Raw genomic sequence first — 17,162 nt, 5'->3', positions numbered from 1 at the left:
GGGAAACCAGTTTACCAGCATAATTATAAAGAAAGGGACAATTCTGCTTCTTTCACAACAGGCTTGAAAACCTACCAAGATGATCTCATACCTGTTAGTAAACTTCACACCGTTCTTCTGTGTATCAACTATTCCATATTTTGAATTGTTACGGAGCACTTTTTCCTCCTTGCAAGTTATTCGAAAGTGATGTCCAAACTGTGAATTTGTTTCCAGTTTGATACTTTTGCCAGCTTCCAAACCTTTTAGATGAAAAGAAAGAAAAAAGAAAACAACTGTATTATCGAAAATCCTACAGCCTGTGCAATCTCTGCTCACTAATCCCCAGTTTGTATGATGTAGCCTCTCTCAGATATGCTATTCAGTATACTTTCTTGGTTCTGTACAGGTGTAAGAAATACCCAGACCTAACAGAAGCTTACTGATTCATTCTCTGCTCTGACATGGATATGCTCTCCAACTGCATATCCAAAGTAGGTTCGCGATTATTGTATTACTACAGATTCTCCAGAAATGTGAAAAATGTTTATAGCCCACTGCAAGGACATTCTGTATTGCTGCTGTAAGCACAGCATCCGTAGTCTTGTGATCCTTTTACTAACACAAACTTCTGCTGGTGAGATTTCTCATTCCATCCCTACACAAGTTGGTTTTTCCTTCTTTTCATCCATGTATCTTGTTTACACTAAAAAAAAAAAAAAACAAACTTAAGACCCAAAAATATGCAAGCCCTTAAAGGTGTTAACCTAAAATAACTATGGTGTTCCTGTTTTCCTTAACATATTTGCATTAATTTTTTTTTTCTTTTTAAGTTGCTCTTTGAATGCCAGATTAATCAGCTGAACATGGAAATTTTTTGCATAGGATAATCAATTCCTTAAATGTCTCATTTGCTTACACATTACATTGTGCAAAGAATTGTAAAAGGAAAATAGCATGTCCTGAATGAACACTCAGGGGGATGCACAGGGAAAGAAAAAAAATAAGTTTCAATGCATATCCTCAAAGAAAGTAAAATAGAACTAGGGTTAGCCAAGAGTTAGATGAGTTTCTTCTACAAAATGAATTCTGCAATATCTTGCAAGATACATGATAATTTCTGAAATATTCTGGAATGCCATCTTTAAAAACAAAAAAGGCCAAGTTATAAGCCAAAAATACTCAGTTTTCAACAGATTGTACTGTGATAACTAAAGTCACCCCAAACTAATAACAAAGTAATACAAACATCCCTTAACTCTTTTATACCAGTTGTCATCATTTCATCTCAAAACATTTTACAAAGGAGGTAAGAATCAAGGGTAGTTTCATACCCTACCTAGTTCTTTGGCTGCACTCTTTAAAAAGGACTGCATTTTTTCTTCCAGTTCATTCATCTTCTCTCTTAATTCTGTTAAATTAGGATCAAAAGAAGCCTTGACAAGAAATTCATGATTCTCCACCTAGGGAAAAATAACAAGAAAAAATTCACATTAACATAGGAAGTAAAAAAAAAAAAATCACCTCCCTGATCATACACAGTGAAATGAATTTACTTAATAATTTATTCAATTTATTTTTTATATATAGAATTTTGTAATGCAATACTGTTTGTGATAACTGGTGTCTGATTCAACTACAAAACTAATACATCTCAAACAGTTGTTTTCTCAAATATTATACAAGGAAAATATACCAATTTAACGGACTCCTTTACTTTGAAATTGAGTTGTCTCAATTTTGCACACAAATAACTGAGCACTAGGCAGGAAAAAAAGGGAAGTCAGAGGAAATGAAATTGTTATGTACATAATCCGTATGCTAGCCTGGACTTAGGCAGCCAATCAAGACAGAGTGTAAAAGGATACAGTGCTACAAGAAGTCCTTGGAAACAGAAGTTTCTGAAACAGTAATTCCTGCCCAAAACACACTCAAGAGGTTATGGAAGGAGCATACATAATATCACCAAAAATCCTATCCAATTTCAACCCAGTTATTCTGAGTTGAAAAGCATACACGTTTCCTTCCAAGATACATTTTCAGAGGCACAGATGAAGTAAGTTGTATTTCATCTTTTTCTCTCTCTTCCCCATGCTTCCACTGCCAGGCATGTGTTTCTTATGACTTTACAAGCCTCAAGTTTAATTTGCAAGCACAACTTATAACTGCTAAATAAAAGAAACTTGATTATTAATATACAAACTTTTACAATCAAGAAAATATTAGCATTGTTGTCTGCCATGGAAACTAAGCACTCTAAGTACTGGATACATATTAGTAATATATTTCATCTAATTAAGTTAAAAAAAACCCCAAACAAACAACAAAACAACACTTCCATGAAGCTTCCTCTAGCGAGGAATTATCTGCAAAGTTGTGGACAAAGCAGCTGCCAACACTTTGCAAAACACACTGAAACAAGATGGTGGTTTACATACAATTTCACTTTTACCCACAAGTGTATGTGAGGAAGAAGAGGAAAGAGGTTCACAGTTCCCTTACTCCTTCCCAGACAATAAAATATCATTCCAGAAAACACTGAGCAACAGGAACTGTAAATGCAAGAACCACCACACACACCTTGTTCTACTAAGCACAGGAAGCACTTGAAATATGCAGTGCATCAAAACAATTTTAAAAACATTAGACTGAAGACTCACAGGTTTTGCAGCAACTTGGAACAAAGATCTGGGAATGCAATCTGGAGAGGAAAGCCACAGGGCCTATATATTTTTAATTTGGTATGGGAGGACAAGTAAACCATCATATGAAGGAACTGCATATCATACTGTATATTCAAAAGATTGCTACTTTATTCTGAGAATTATCTTCTCCCAACAGATAATCTGATCCTCCACAGAAGTTGCATCATGGAAAACTGGAGTGTTAGTGCTTGTTTTCTTTGTGTAATTACCAGCATTGCAAGGCATTTCACTCAGCCTGACGTTTCAGTTACAGTTGTGCTGTACGCCAACACGCTGCAGTGGCAAAGTTCTCCAGTTGCTTGACCAGAGATATGGACACCACAAAATAATGGATTATGAGATTTTAGAGGACCATTTTCAAACTTGGAGGCATTAAGAAAGGGGTAAGAACAAATTCATTCCCTGTTATGTCCCAGATGATAGGCCTGTTCTTCCTATTCCCTTCACTCTGGAAAAAGAACAGCAATGAACACCTCTGACAGAGCATACAGCAGAAACAACCATTCCTCGTTCCGCAGGGCAGATCCTGGATCTGAAACAGAAGCTGGAAAGGCTGGGATGCAAACGCCAGGCACAACAGCCCTTGTCACAGCTGGCTTCGTGAGACAGCCAAGGTTGACAGTCAGGTGAAAAGTAAATTTGTCTCACAGCTTCAAAGAATTACCTGAAGCCTGGAATAAACTCCAGAAATCCCATAACCTGAGGACAAGGATGGTAACATTGCCAAGGACCCATAAGGCTCTGCCAGCCTCAGCAGGGCACCCGGACTGGCTGTTGGTTCCAGCTTTCACCCAGGCTGCCATGTCAGAGAGGCTGGCCAGAACCAAAGCCATGCCCAGCACTTCCACCCTTTAGGGCCTCCTTGCTGCAGACAAGCTTTCATTGCAGTGCAACTGAACATCCATGGGTGGCTACAGCTTATAACATCCAAAAAAGCTATGTTACTGCCTCACCCACCACCAGTCCTGCAGTCTGATGGGATGGAGTTAGTTTTCATGTGCTTGTTGATAACTCCATTACAGCTCCAACAGACCTGTGATGACAAATGAACCCAGAGGCTGCTAGTGTGCAAGAAATAAATCCTAAATTGCCATGAAGTTTCATGACAGGAGCATTAAAGTAAAATTACTTCAGCTTCTGTCTACATTAATAGCCTGGGTTATGGACTGTAGCAGTTCAAGAACCAGTTCACAGCAGACCAGGCACTCCAGCCCCAGGGTAAGTGCCTGGTGGCTTTTCCAGGTGTAGATACAAAGTATTTAGGACATCTAGCAGCCTATATTCCATTACCTTAGCCTGAAAAATCTGTATTTAAAAATGTGTAGGATCCAGATTTGAAAACAGCTTCTAATATATTGCTTTACACACCCCAACTATTATAGGGCAGTTCCTTCCTCACTCAAGTCTCATGAAGTAACCCTTTACCAAGTGACAAACAGAACTGCTCCATCTTTACCACACTTTCCAAGTGAAAGCCAAGTGGGATTAAGTGAAGAGAAAATTTTTAAAAATTAAATTAAAAGCTTAGCTAAACTGCCAAGGAAGTAAAATTATTATCATTTACTAAAAATATTAAAAACTAGCGCTGTTAATTAATATGTAAAAAAATCAGGCACTCACAACTATATTAATGTCTTCATTCCTCTCAAGCTGTGCTCCTCCTACAGTAGTTATCTCAGCTATAATTAGGTAAGTAATTTAAAGCAAACTTTTGCTTTTCTCTTCCACAGCCCTCAGTGTGAACATGGCCAACAATCTGTCAGGACAACATTAAGAGTAACGTGGTACTTGTGTTCTTGGTGCTTTGTACCTAATGAATCTACCATTAGTTATGGTCCTGGAAGACTACACCTCACCAGAAAAATGGAAGGAAATACCAGTGAACCCAACTCAGTCCTCTCTCATCTCCTCAAAAGAATAAAAATACTCAACATCATTGTGACATTTCATCAATATATTGATTGCTGAAATGCACTCAAGTCTAAATTACAACTCAGTACTGCATTAAATACAAATGTTAAATTTATTTCAGAGATTAAGGAAATCCAACAGATTCTGAACACTCTTGCCACCATCTTCACTCTATATTTAGCCTTTTACAGGCAAAAGTCATGCAAAGGGTTATAAGTAAAATCCTTAACACAATATGGGTAAGAAGCAGCTAGACATTCTCTTTTGTTCTACTAAACACACTGCTTTTTTTTAAGTAAGTTTCTGCTCAGAGCTACTCTGAAGTGAATGTTCAAAGTATGAAATATTTAATGTGGTAAGTAGCAGACTTAAAATCACAGCATTAACAGCACTTTCATACCTGCATGAGTTTACTTACATGAAATAAGACCCAAGTCAGTCACATTTCCAAAGGGTGCTCAAATAAATGAGGTGACAGCAAATAATTCATAGGCTTTGAGACTATGTTGAGCTAACTAGCTAATCTGAAAAACAAGTCTTTCTGTAAAAGGCTATGCTCTTAATACTCAAACCAAAATACTATATAGGAAAAGCATTAACAAACTTTGAAGTTGCCCTGACTTGAGGAGGAGGTTGGAATAGATGGTTTTTCGAAGGCCCCTTATGATTCTGTGAAAGACAGAAATGGAAGTGATAGCTTCTCAACTTCTATTACAGTTAGGTAAATGAATAACCACATCCCACACTTTTTGAACCTAAAGTTTCTTTTTATATTAGAATGCATTATTGACATAATTTAGTTGCTATGACAACCTGTCCTTCAATTACACTGACAACCAAGCTGGCTATTTTGTTTGAACTCCCTAAAAATCTAAGAGGAATTTCAAGTCAAAGTTCAAGTTTTAACATTCATACAGACAAGGTTTATTCTTATGGTACAAACAGTCTTGGCTTATCTACAGTCATTTTCCAGTATCTTGAAGGGGGGAAAAAACAAATCCAACACACTGGATTCTATGGGACTTGATTAAAAATAACTGACTTGTTATTCTGTTTAGAAGGACAACAAAACATTTTGAACATAGAAGCTGAAAAGACATTTGAAGAGCTGGACTACGAAGGGTGAAGGCTTAGAACAGCTGTTAGTTTTAAAGAAACCAGAGTCCCAGGGCATACAAACTGCATCAACAGATGGTCTGTAACTAGTATAAAGCTATAAATTTCTTCATTAACATATATCACAAATTACAGCAACATGTCAATCAAACAGTCTCCTTAAACAGTAAAACGCAGTCGATGAATGCGTACACAATACAAAGAGATAAAAAGCACTGCTTCTGCCTTTGGAGAAAAATATGCATGGCCAAAATTTTAAAGCCCTTGTAGTTTTCCAAAGTTCAACACCTTGCCCATACTACCATGCCTGGCACATGGTTAGGTAGATCTCTTATTTCTACAAGTCAGCTGAGATTCACACTTAACGACACTAAAAGCCTATCAAGTTTTCCAAAATGACTGAAACATCTTATTGAGAAAGGAACATTAAACACATTTCTAACCAAGCATATACATTTCAAAATGCGTCTCATCAATACTCAAACAAATATAATGGGAAAAAATGATGTGCAAAATTCACTAAAAGCTTTGGCATTGTTTCACCCAGTTAAGCAATGGCTCATGTTTTTGCCTAAGTGTTCAATGTTAAACAACGATAAATTTGTTATTTATACTCATCTCTTGTCTTTTCCACTACATGTTTAAGAAACAGCAATGTTGCTTCCAGTTTTCTTTGGCCAATTTTTCCTCTGAAAAAAATGTCAGTTTTCCCTTGCAAGCATAGTCCTAGAATCAGTAATATTTTATAAGCAAGTGTAGATGCAAGGCTAAGACAATTGTAGCAGCTTTCTCTCTAATGAGAAACGTCTGTACGCTGGAAAGTAAAATCAGTATTTATACCTAGGGTCAAACATTTTTCAGAGAGGCAAACTGTTAGTTATGAAGACTTAATACCACCAAGGAGAATCAAGTCTAATGAACTTTACAGAAACAGAGAAATATGTAATAAACATATTCTTGCTACATTCTAGATTTGAGACTTATCACAGTAACTTTGAAAATACAAAGAAGCAGAAAAGTTACAGAACTTCCCCACTTTTAATACTGATGAGGTTTTATAAAAGAGTTTCTGGTACAAAGCATCCATGTACCCAAAGCATTTTCTCATTGGCTAGATATGTTCAGTCAGTGAATGAATATCCTCTTGATATTCAACTGCTATACTAATAACAGTCTTCATATATTCCACAGCTACAGTATCATCAACTACTTAATATAGATGATCAATTAAATTTAGTGAGCGTAGAGCAGATTGCAAAGTTCAATAAGAAACTTTAATTGCTAAGTAAACCCCCTCCCACACACCAACCCATACCTTATCCATGTCCAATGTTGTTTCTATCATCTCCAGAAACTTTGAGAAGTCAGAGTAGATATCATTAAGAGGTGTTATAAATACTGCCAACAACAACATCTGGTGAGCTCCTGTTAAGAACAAACAAGAAAAATTATCATTCATAAAACCCCACAACTTTACCAGAATTCACTTATCCAAGATAAACAGCTCAACTATATAGCTGGTTTATTTTAAGATCAGTTATGATTATTTCATTGACATATGCCTATCTTTTTCTGAAATTGGCATTATCCAATTTATATTCTGATTAAGCTTGTACCTATTCTGTCATTTTTCTTCATATCTGCTAGTATTAATTCTCTTCTACCATAAGTAAAACTACAGACAAACAACAGTTTGAAAGCAAACCTGTTGCCCAAACATTACCTATTCTTGCACATAAAAAGTTGAAACAGCTTTATTATAAAAAGTGTATTCTACAGCAAGCAATTTTAAAGATACAAAGTGGAAGTCTCATCATCCACACTCAAGAGTTTTTAATTTTTCTTAATTCAAAATGACCAAAAATTGGGAGTATTTAGTCGGTTGCAATGTGGACACAAATAGAAATGGAAGTGTACGATTTTTGGTTTTGTCTTCCTTAAAAAATACCACCCACTCTAGACAGATCTTTATAGTCACTGATCTTTCCACTAACCAGGAAGTCATCAAAATTAGTCTTTTCCAATGTATCTTGTTAGCATAGATACTCTGTAGCACCAAGTATAACTGCACAGCACACTGGCTGGAAGTCCACAGAACATGGACATGAACATCAAATGCAAAATGCAGTTCACAGTTAATTTAGCATGCACAGATTTTGCCAATTTTGTGAAAGGGTATTTTTTTCAGGCCTATAAAGAACCACCTATCCAGCAGCCAGCTGTGAAAATGCTCTGTCAGTAAGTGGATGTTTAAATCTTTGCAGCTACTTCAAGTTAGGATTTAATGACAGAAAGATTAGCATTATTGACTATATGATTTACACAAAACACCTCAAAAAAGAATCCAATACTATGAGCTTATAGTAATTGGATTATGTACAGAATTACAGTATTTGCCTCCGATGTTTACAGGCAAGGCTTTGCACATTACCAGAGAAACACAGAAGTCAGCTCTGGCTATTCCAGAGCCTCCCAATTTCTTATCAGACCAGGGGAAGTGTCCTAATCTTTCCTAAAAAAAAATTCCATACAAATTTATAAAAGTCACACAGTGAGGAACTGATTACCCAAGGGAATCTCTCTCCTCTCTCAGCACTGTAACTGAAGTAGAAAGAAAAAAGTTTGGTTTGTTTCCTTTTCTTCCTCCGCCTTTTTGCTTCCCCACTTCCCTAAGCTTTTAAAGTTAAAGCTCTTAACTCTTAAGTATCTATTAATAGAGCATAAAAACTATTGAACTTGTAAAAATCAAGTCTTCTGCTGACTAAAAATCTTCAAAACTAAGAAATGTCTGAAATAAAGTACAGTTTACTTTTTATTCCAAATGTCTTGCTCTCTGGCACACCTTTTTTTTCACCCCTTCTGTAAGAAGACAAATCTAAAGCAACCTAGAAAATAAACGGAGGCAGTAAAGAGGGAAGAGACTGAAGAACAGAAAAGAAGTTTCACATCCATTCTTCAGAGTGGCCTTAGCAGTCCCAGTGCACCAGCTGACAGAGTGCAAGGCAGATACAATTAAATGGTCTTCAGTATTCTTGAATAATGAAAAATTATTTTGCTTGAACTTAAAGTAGCAATTACAATTTCTTTTCTTGAAAGCAGTAAGAAGGAAAGTTTCATGATACCATTTAATTACTTCATTTTGAAGAGTACATCTTCAGACACCATAGGAAGAAGTGACATTCAAAAATTAGAAAACACTGATTTATTAAGTAAACAAAATACTATTATATTTACATATATTTATGATATGGTTCAAACTGATACACTGCAAAATTCATTTACACTTTCAATCCAACTTCATATCAGTATCCAACACTTGAAGGAAGTAAAATAGTAGAGTCAGTGAATACTGAGGATTTATAAAAGTTGTATGTCTATGCTTTCCTTAAAAGCATAACACTTGGCATTAAGAGAATATGAGCAAAAAACACCATTGAAAATTTCTAAGTTAAACTCCAACTTGTCTTGCATCTGCGTTCATAAACTCATATAAAAGATACATGGTAAAAAACCACTTTTGCACCTACTCAACATTATTAGTGTGTAAGCTAACCATTGAGAAAGAATATTAGACCTACATACCATCAACAGCAGAGATGCATATCGATTACAAAGCCTATCTGCTCCCAGGTACAGTTTTTAATTTAAATCATAATTTACTTATTGAAGCACAAATAAGTGTTTATTACATGGGTTAAAGACTTCACTACTAATACGGTTTCAAACGTTGTACAGAAATCAAAATCAAGCACTAATCTTCAACTTAAATAGTTAGATTGGCAGTAAACAGAAGTATGAAAACTGACATTATTCTATCAAGGGAAAACAGACATATCTTGATGACTAAATGAACTTAAGTCAGCCATTTGGATGGTACAAAAGTTCTTAGAAAAAAATCATGAGGAAAAGAACAAGGAGCAAAACAGAAACTGGGATAAAATACAGTATGGGTTTACTAGAAGTGGATCATACCTGTATAGAACAACATCTGTCTGAGATAACTGACTGCCTAAAACAAAGGGAAACCTGTAAACCTCATCTGGGCTTTTCTGAAGTGTTCCATACAGTGTCACATGGGGTCCTAAGATGCAAGATTCATGACTGATCAAGAGGCAGGTAAAGATGACATCACAGATTTGCAAAAGATTAATAAATTGGAAGAACATTATCAATACAGGTCCTCCACGGCTCACAGAAACTTTTATCTTTTTAAGATGTGTGAATTACTGACATTAATGCACAAAAGAAGGCTGCTTATAAAATTCACTAATATATACAATGTGGAAGATAGCAGCAGATGAAACTGAAACAAAATAAATCAGGAACATCTCTAACCTTGAAAACTGGGCTAATAGAAACAAAGTAAACTTTATCAGTGAGTAAGATGACACATTGATAAATGAATTTTCACTATGAGTAGAGGAACAATCAGCTGGAAATTACAAACGATGGGAAACAGCCAAGTTTGATCACTACATGGTTACAACACACCAATGCAACAGTCATGGGAAGAAAAGTACTGGAACATGCAGTAAGAGGTACTTCCAAAAGCAGTAAGGGGGTGTTCACAGAATCATAGAATGGTATAGTTCGGAAGGGGCCTTAAAGATCATCCAGTTCCAACCCCTCTGCCATCAGCAGGGACACCTTCCACTAGACCAGGTTGCTCAAAGCCTCATCCAGCCTGGCCTTGAACACTTCCAGGGAGGGGGCATCCACAGCTTCCTTGGGCAACCTGTTCCAGTGTCTCATCACCCTCACAGGAAAGAATTTATTCCTAATATTCAAACCACTGTATACAATATCATAAAGATACACCTGAAACTCAGCATAAAATTCCTGTATCCTGTGTATTTACAGGCTTAAAATAAAGAGTGGCAGTCTGAGATGAGAAGGAAGATGCTTCAGCAGCTTCTTGAAGACAGACACCCTGTAAGTACCTAGATTTTATGCCCCAGCAATTTGAGTAACGAACTGTTTCCCATTGCCAGCAATAGCAAAATTATTTGATGACTCAGAGTCCTTTCCTGTCTTATGCAGGTTTCTTATGTCTAAAAAATAAAAAGTCACGTTCACTCACTACCTTCCTCTTCAGCTTTCATCATCCACAAAAACAAGTATCTCAACAAAGCAATGCTTCATACTGAGGTAAAGGCAATCACTGCTGATCACTTCACGGTGTAATAGCTCTATCTCCCCATAAACATTCATGAGAAAACGAAGTTCTGAAACTCACAGATACTCAGAATTATCAAAAATCTTGCTGACTTTCCATCTCTTGATGAGTTAAAAGATTTTTTTTTACAGTCCTAAACAGGAAAATGATCAGATCCAGTCTGAATCAGTCACACACATTCAAACTTACCAGACCATTATTGTACTTTATACAAGGGCATACAAGCGCAAAGAAAAACAGAAATGACACATTTCACCTAATTTAAATTATCTCAGATATACTGCTGATAAATGCCCTAGTAAGGCTGACTGATTCACATGTAAAACAGCAAGAACCTTTTGCAGTCTATTAATTTTTCCATATGGTGAGCTTAGCAGTTTGCCTTACACAGCTTGCTCCTCAGAACTTCTAAAAATGGAATTGTTCTCCTACCCCAAGGTTATAACAGAGAAACTCTGTTGATCCAAATAACAACAAATAAAAAAAAGAAGTAAAGACAGAAAGCAAGCATTTTAAACTAATACCTCAAGATTAAGACAGAAATTCAAGAACTCCATGCCAAGGCAAAAACAAGCAGAGCCTGTTTGGAAAAGCCAAATGGACATGACTGAGGCAGCTAAAGCACAGCTCTTGGCACAGCTCTTAAAAAAAAAAAAGTTTTATCTGCCAGTTTTAGATTTAACTGCTTTTAGAAATAGCAGAGTCAGCATTCAAAAATTAATTAATTTATTTAAGATTAATATTTTGAAAAGAAGTTTCATTTCTTGAAGTCATAAAACTATAGTACAGAAAAGTATTAAATACTGGGTAATATTACATGTTTAATATGTATGACATAATATGTCTACTTAAATACAGGAAAAATTTTTGTAGCTGAACCATTTAAAATTTTTTTTCCCTTTAAGGTTTGGTGCTTGCTTTATGCAAAGAGATTTTCAAACAAATTAATAGGCTTCTACAAAAATATGTTTTCTGACAGGCTAGGACTGCTATTGCTGTATTAAATCACCCCCCTGTTATGCTGACACTAATCTTATTCTGCATTTTCTTGGTAACACATAGAAAAGGAAAAGAAATAGCAACCTCTGTATTTTCTAGACTTGTCATAGCATTAAGCTTCCTGCCAATGAAGATGAGAAGAAACCCTGCCACGTTGCTCTTATCAAATACAGGACCATTACAATTTTTTTTTAAAAAAGCACCATTCAAATTATTCCAATAATGCTTAAACTAGGGGTTTTTTGCATTTAATTACAACTCAAAGTCCAAAGTGTCTTCAAAAGGAACATAACGATATTGTATGAATAGTTATCTTGTTTTTAAGATCATAATACACACATAATTGGTCAGGAATTCTTAGCAACAAGTTGACGTTAAAGATTATCAGACCATCACCCACCAGTTCAAGTATTTCAGTTACACACTAATTGGAATGCTTTTTTGTGCAAAGATTTGGCTATGTTTATTTTTAAGTATCTGATTGGTATTTCAGAATTTCATCTCATTTCAAATTCAAATGTCTTTAAGCTTTATTCCTGCAACAAAAGTACACACACAAAAAACTAATCTTCAGAAGTCTACACACTATTTCTTTGCATCATCAATGTAGTATAAAACACTGAAAATAGATAGGGGTAGAATTACCTTCGTGTTTTTCTAGTGCTTGTACAACATTAGGCAGTTGATTAATAGCCTGATACATTCGGTAACAGTCCTGTAAGTTTGCTGCTTGTCTCTGAAATTTCTTTGCCAGCCGGTTAAGATCTGGGAAGCGACGTAAGAGATCTTCTTGAAGGCACTGACGTAGCTCTGGATCCACCACAAAAGATTCAACCAAATTCAACCTAAAGAATAAATTCATAACAATGATTAACATGGCATGGTCTATAATTCTTTTATGTCACTAATTAGAGTGAAAACATTTATCTGGCAGTTTCTATCTATCCTATGGCTGTATCCATTGGTCAGCTTCCCTGATAAAAGAACAAATGAAACTAGGACAATGCACGAGCTGAGAAAGCAAGGATATTTAGCCTATGCTATGCCTCTGTAGTTTTTAACAGTTGAGGTATCTAATAAACAGCATTAGAGTGAAACTGTTTCAAGTGTAAATGCCAACATCCATTCTGTAGGTATGTTGAAGCTCATAATCTACTTTGAGATCAATCCTTTCCCTGCACCACAAGTCATTCAGTAGTCAACGAAAGAACAGATAAGTAGGAAAAACTCACACTGTAGGAAAAAAAAAAACACTCTAGGCAGAATTTATCTGCCTGTGGTCAAAGCCAACACTGACACTGCGCAGCTGTGCAACCCTGGATCACAAAATCAGAATCCTTGAGGTTGGAAGGCACCTCTGGACACTGACTACTCCAACCTCTTTGCTCAAAGTAGGGTCAGCTAGAGCCAGCTGCCCAGGACTGTGTCCAGTCACGTTTTGTGTATCTCCAAATTTGGCCCCCATATCAACTTTGGGGATACACCAATAGTGAGTGGCCTCCAGCTGCACTTCACGCCCCTGATCACAATCCTTTGAGCCTAGCAGTTCAGCTAGTTTTCAGTCCATTACACTGTCTACTTATCTAGTTTGTACTTCATCAGATGTAATGGGACACAATAACAAAAGCCTGCTGAAGTAAAGATAAACAATAGTCACTGCTCTCCTCTTACCCAACGACCTAGTTAATTTGTTGTAGGCAGCTATCTATCAGGTTGGTCAGATATAATTTTCCCTTCATAAATTCATGCCAACTACTTCCAATCACCATCCTTCCCTTAGTACATTTAGCAACACTTTACAGGATTATTTGCTCAATCACCTTCTCAAGGAGGAAGATGAGGCTGACCAACCTGTAATTCCCTGGATAGTCTTCTTTGCCCTTCTTGATGATTGGAAGAAAGCAAATGTCACTCCTATCGTCAGAAGCCTCCTCCAAGTATCATGACTTTTCTGAGACAATCAAGATTAGCTCCACAATAACCTTGGCCAGCTACCTCAGCACTTCTGGGTGTACTCCTTGGGTCCCACAGATGTGTGTGTCCAATTTGTTTAAATGTTTGCTAACCTGATCCTCCTCTAACGAGGCTGTGCCTTCTTTACTCCAGACTTTGCCACTTGTTTCAAGCGCTTGGGATTCCTAAAAGCAAATCTTACTAGCAAAGACCATTGTGAAGAGTTGTGTAAGGAAGAGGTATAAGAAGCCTTGTCTGTGGCCTCTTCCATCTTCACTCAGGAGTTGCATTCAAACTAAAGCCCTTATCCTTGGTTCTCACCTGCACTATGCTGCAGCCATGCCCATACCTGGCTATGCACCTGACCAATCCATACCGTGACCCACTGACTTGACTTCCTTGCTTCATCTCAGATCATCACCATAGACTTGGCCTGGAGACCCAGACTGCTGGTCGAACCTCGTTACTGTCACCAGACATACCCTGTTTGCCTCATGTAAGTATTGGAGGACTGTGTTCTTATCAATGAGGGTACTGTCTCTACCTGCCTTGTTGTCATCACTGACTCCCAGCGTACCCTGCCCTTGATGCTGCTGCTCCCTGACTTTTTTTTTTTAATTGAAAAGTAACTATGTTTTAAGTGCTGAAAACAGGCATAAATCTCGATGAGAAGCAACAGAGCACTACATTATATTTTTCCCCACTAGAATGTAAGAGAACTTTCATACATTTCTTTCTCTTTTGCAGCGGTTACTTTGCAATTGCAGTCAAACAAAGCGAGTCAGATATTGTTCACTTTGGAATGCCAAAGAGTTCAGTGTTCTTTGGTCACACTTTAGGAATACGAAGGAAGACTTCTGCCCACTTCAGAGACCTCTACACATGACATAATGTGTTGATTTCTGGTTAATCACATTAACATACTATCTACCAGTATCTTGGCTTCATCAGGGAAGTGAATTTCATTTAGAGAAATGCAAGCAGAGAAAGGATACCTTTTACCACATTATCTCTACTGTCTGACTTAGTGTCAGAAAACTGCATCAGTTTCAATAACAGGAACATTTGTATTTGCAAACTGCATTGGCAATGACAATTTATTTTGTCATTTTGAAAGCAGTAACCTCTGCATTACACCACGCAGTGTTCAGCAGAGAGCTAGACACTTGAAGCAATACACAGAGATTAATAAGGTACACTGCCTCAGATAATTAGCAAAGACAGTCACTCAAGAAACAAAGCCTTTGTTGAAGGTAACACAAGAGAGAGACCCCCTGGACAGGTAGAAGTACATTTCTATATCCAAAAATTCAAAAGGAATGACATTTCTGTTGTAAATAGTGTTCTACCCACACCACTCCAGTGAACCTCCTGTATTATACCAAACAAAATCAATGAAAAAGACAAGACAGGAACCCTACCTCTACATTTATCCATTCAACTACCGCCTTAATAAATAAGTTTAAAGATTGACAGTGCTGACCCATAATAGTGCTTCATTTCCAAAAAGGACGGGAAACATGAGGAATCTCTAAAAGATACACTGAAGTTTCAGCATGCATACAGAGATGGGGAGAAGGAGACAGGAACATACTTGAGATATCTACCGCAAGAACACAGAACAAGATTTGTATAAGAAATGTAATAATAGTAAAATAATTTCCAATTTTGATGCCTGTTGGTGTTTCTGAGCATAATTTCTAGCTTTCAGACTTCTGTCAAAGGTTTTGGAGGAATAACAAGAATTACAGATTCTGTCACAACTAATATATTGCTGCCTTTATTAAAAATCCCCCAAATTTACATAGCAGTTCTATCTTAGGACTCACTTCACAAACTTTTCTCAGAAGTGCCAGCAGCGACTGGTGACCAAACACATTTTGTAAAGACCAGATTTTTTTCATGTTAAAAACAAAAACTGAAACAACCCAAAGACATCCAATACAACTGCTTAACAGCCTAAATATAAGCCCACAAACCAAACGTCTGCCTACTTTCCCAAGGGGATTATAGAAGGAATAAATCCCATATGCAGATCTTCCCCTCAAAGTATCTCCAGCCCTATCAGAGCTTACTGAAACTACAGGCAGTATCTGCCAACTTGTTCCTCTTCAAAGCAACCAAGTAACTTGGTCATTTTTAGTCCTGTAATCTGGAGGCAATTCCTTTGGCAAAACCAAGACAGTATTCAATGAAAATTCACCCAGAAAGCATACTCCCATGTTCTCCCTGTTACCCCGCTTGGCCTTTAGCAGTTATGGTCACGACAAACACACACAAGAGGTTACGCTGTTCTTAGGATATGTCCCCTCACTTCCCAGGTGATATACAGGATTTGTAAACCTATTTATTGCTTCTCAATTATCAAACCACACATCAATCCATAAAGGGGCAGTAGTTATGAATACCTCCATATTTTCTCACCTGCAAAGGTGCACAAAGTTCTAGTTTAAAACACCCTTTCTTCGCTTAAAAAAAGTACTAGAAAGCAACACACATTTGGAGGGCTTATCCAATTATAAAAGTGAATTCTAATCTAGAAAAATGCTACTCTTGCCAGGGTCCAGTGGTTTTATCCAACCTGCTTAAGCTACAGACTACTCCATGATTTCCACTTTAAAATTTCCAGTATAAAAACTATTTTCTCTGATTTTTATGACCAATCTCAGACAAGCAAGAATGTGCAAAATTCAAGTTTGTCCTCTACAGTAGATGCCATCTTGCTCTCTGATACCTTATGTATCAGGCCAGAGCATTTAGTTTCTCTTCCAAGAGGTCCTTACACAATCACTAATCCTGGTAGTTGTACACATACGGAATCACTTCTTGAAACTTAAATTTGCACTCAGAAAAGACCAGCAGCAACAGTTTCTATAATATCACTGCACCTATCTTTAAAAAGCAACTGCACAGAGACCTGCCTTCAACCTGACACAGATGGCCAATACTCTTTCTGAATCCACATAAAACACTAACACAGGCAGAATACATTCTTTCTTTCTATACACATTGCTTTTATACTTATTCTCATTAAAATCCAAACCATCCCTGTTCTGTCCAATCAGTCAGCCTGTTTTGTTTTCATTAAAAGTTTGGTCCTTACTTGTGTCACCTGTAAAAGTGTCAGTACCTTACTAGCCAGCTGCTATCCTGATCATTACAGAATATCTCAAGTGCAGCTTCTGGACTCTTGAGTTTACCTATGTCAAGATTAAAATCTTTTTGGTTTGTTTGTTTTTGTTTTTTTTTTTTCGCTTGTGCCTTTTACACAAACAAACCCTTCACTTTCATCCCACGACTCCCTCAGCTTGTTCAACAGCCTC

At 36.9% G+C, this 17,162-nt stretch overlaps 1 protein-coding gene across 1 annotated transcript in view; it reads right to left on the bottom strand.

Annotated features, from left to right (window-relative positions):
• MSH2 (mutS homolog 2) overlaps positions 1-15,743 on the bottom strand; it is a gene marked incomplete at its 3' end in the record, with an annotated part of 23,252 nt that extends 7,509 nt beyond the window's left edge. The window contains exons 1-6 of the mRNA XM_010166062.2: positions 15,669-15,743; positions 13,882-14,024; positions 12,532-12,731; positions 7,027-7,136; positions 1,319-1,442; positions 92-242 (exon numbers count right to left, since the gene is read on the bottom strand). Coding sequence (XP_010164364.2) covers positions 92-242; positions 1,319-1,442; positions 7,027-7,136; positions 12,532-12,731; positions 13,882-14,024; positions 15,669-15,743 — 803 coding nt within the window. The remainder of the gene's footprint in view (positions 1-91; positions 243-1,318; positions 1,443-7,026; positions 7,137-12,531; positions 12,732-13,881; positions 14,025-15,668) is intronic.
• Positions 15,744-17,162: the final 1,419 nt, after the last annotated feature.

Source organism: Antrostomus carolinensis, unplaced genomic scaffold (assembly GCF_000700745.2).
Source record: "Antrostomus carolinensis isolate BGI_N321 unplaced genomic scaffold, ASM70074v2 scaffold32974, whole genome shotgun sequence".
Taxonomy (NCBI): domain Eukaryota; kingdom Metazoa; phylum Chordata; class Aves; order Caprimulgiformes; family Caprimulgidae; genus Antrostomus; species Antrostomus carolinensis.
The sequence above is the reverse complement of the archived record's forward strand: the minus strand, read 5'-3'. Positions and strand labels throughout refer to the sequence as shown.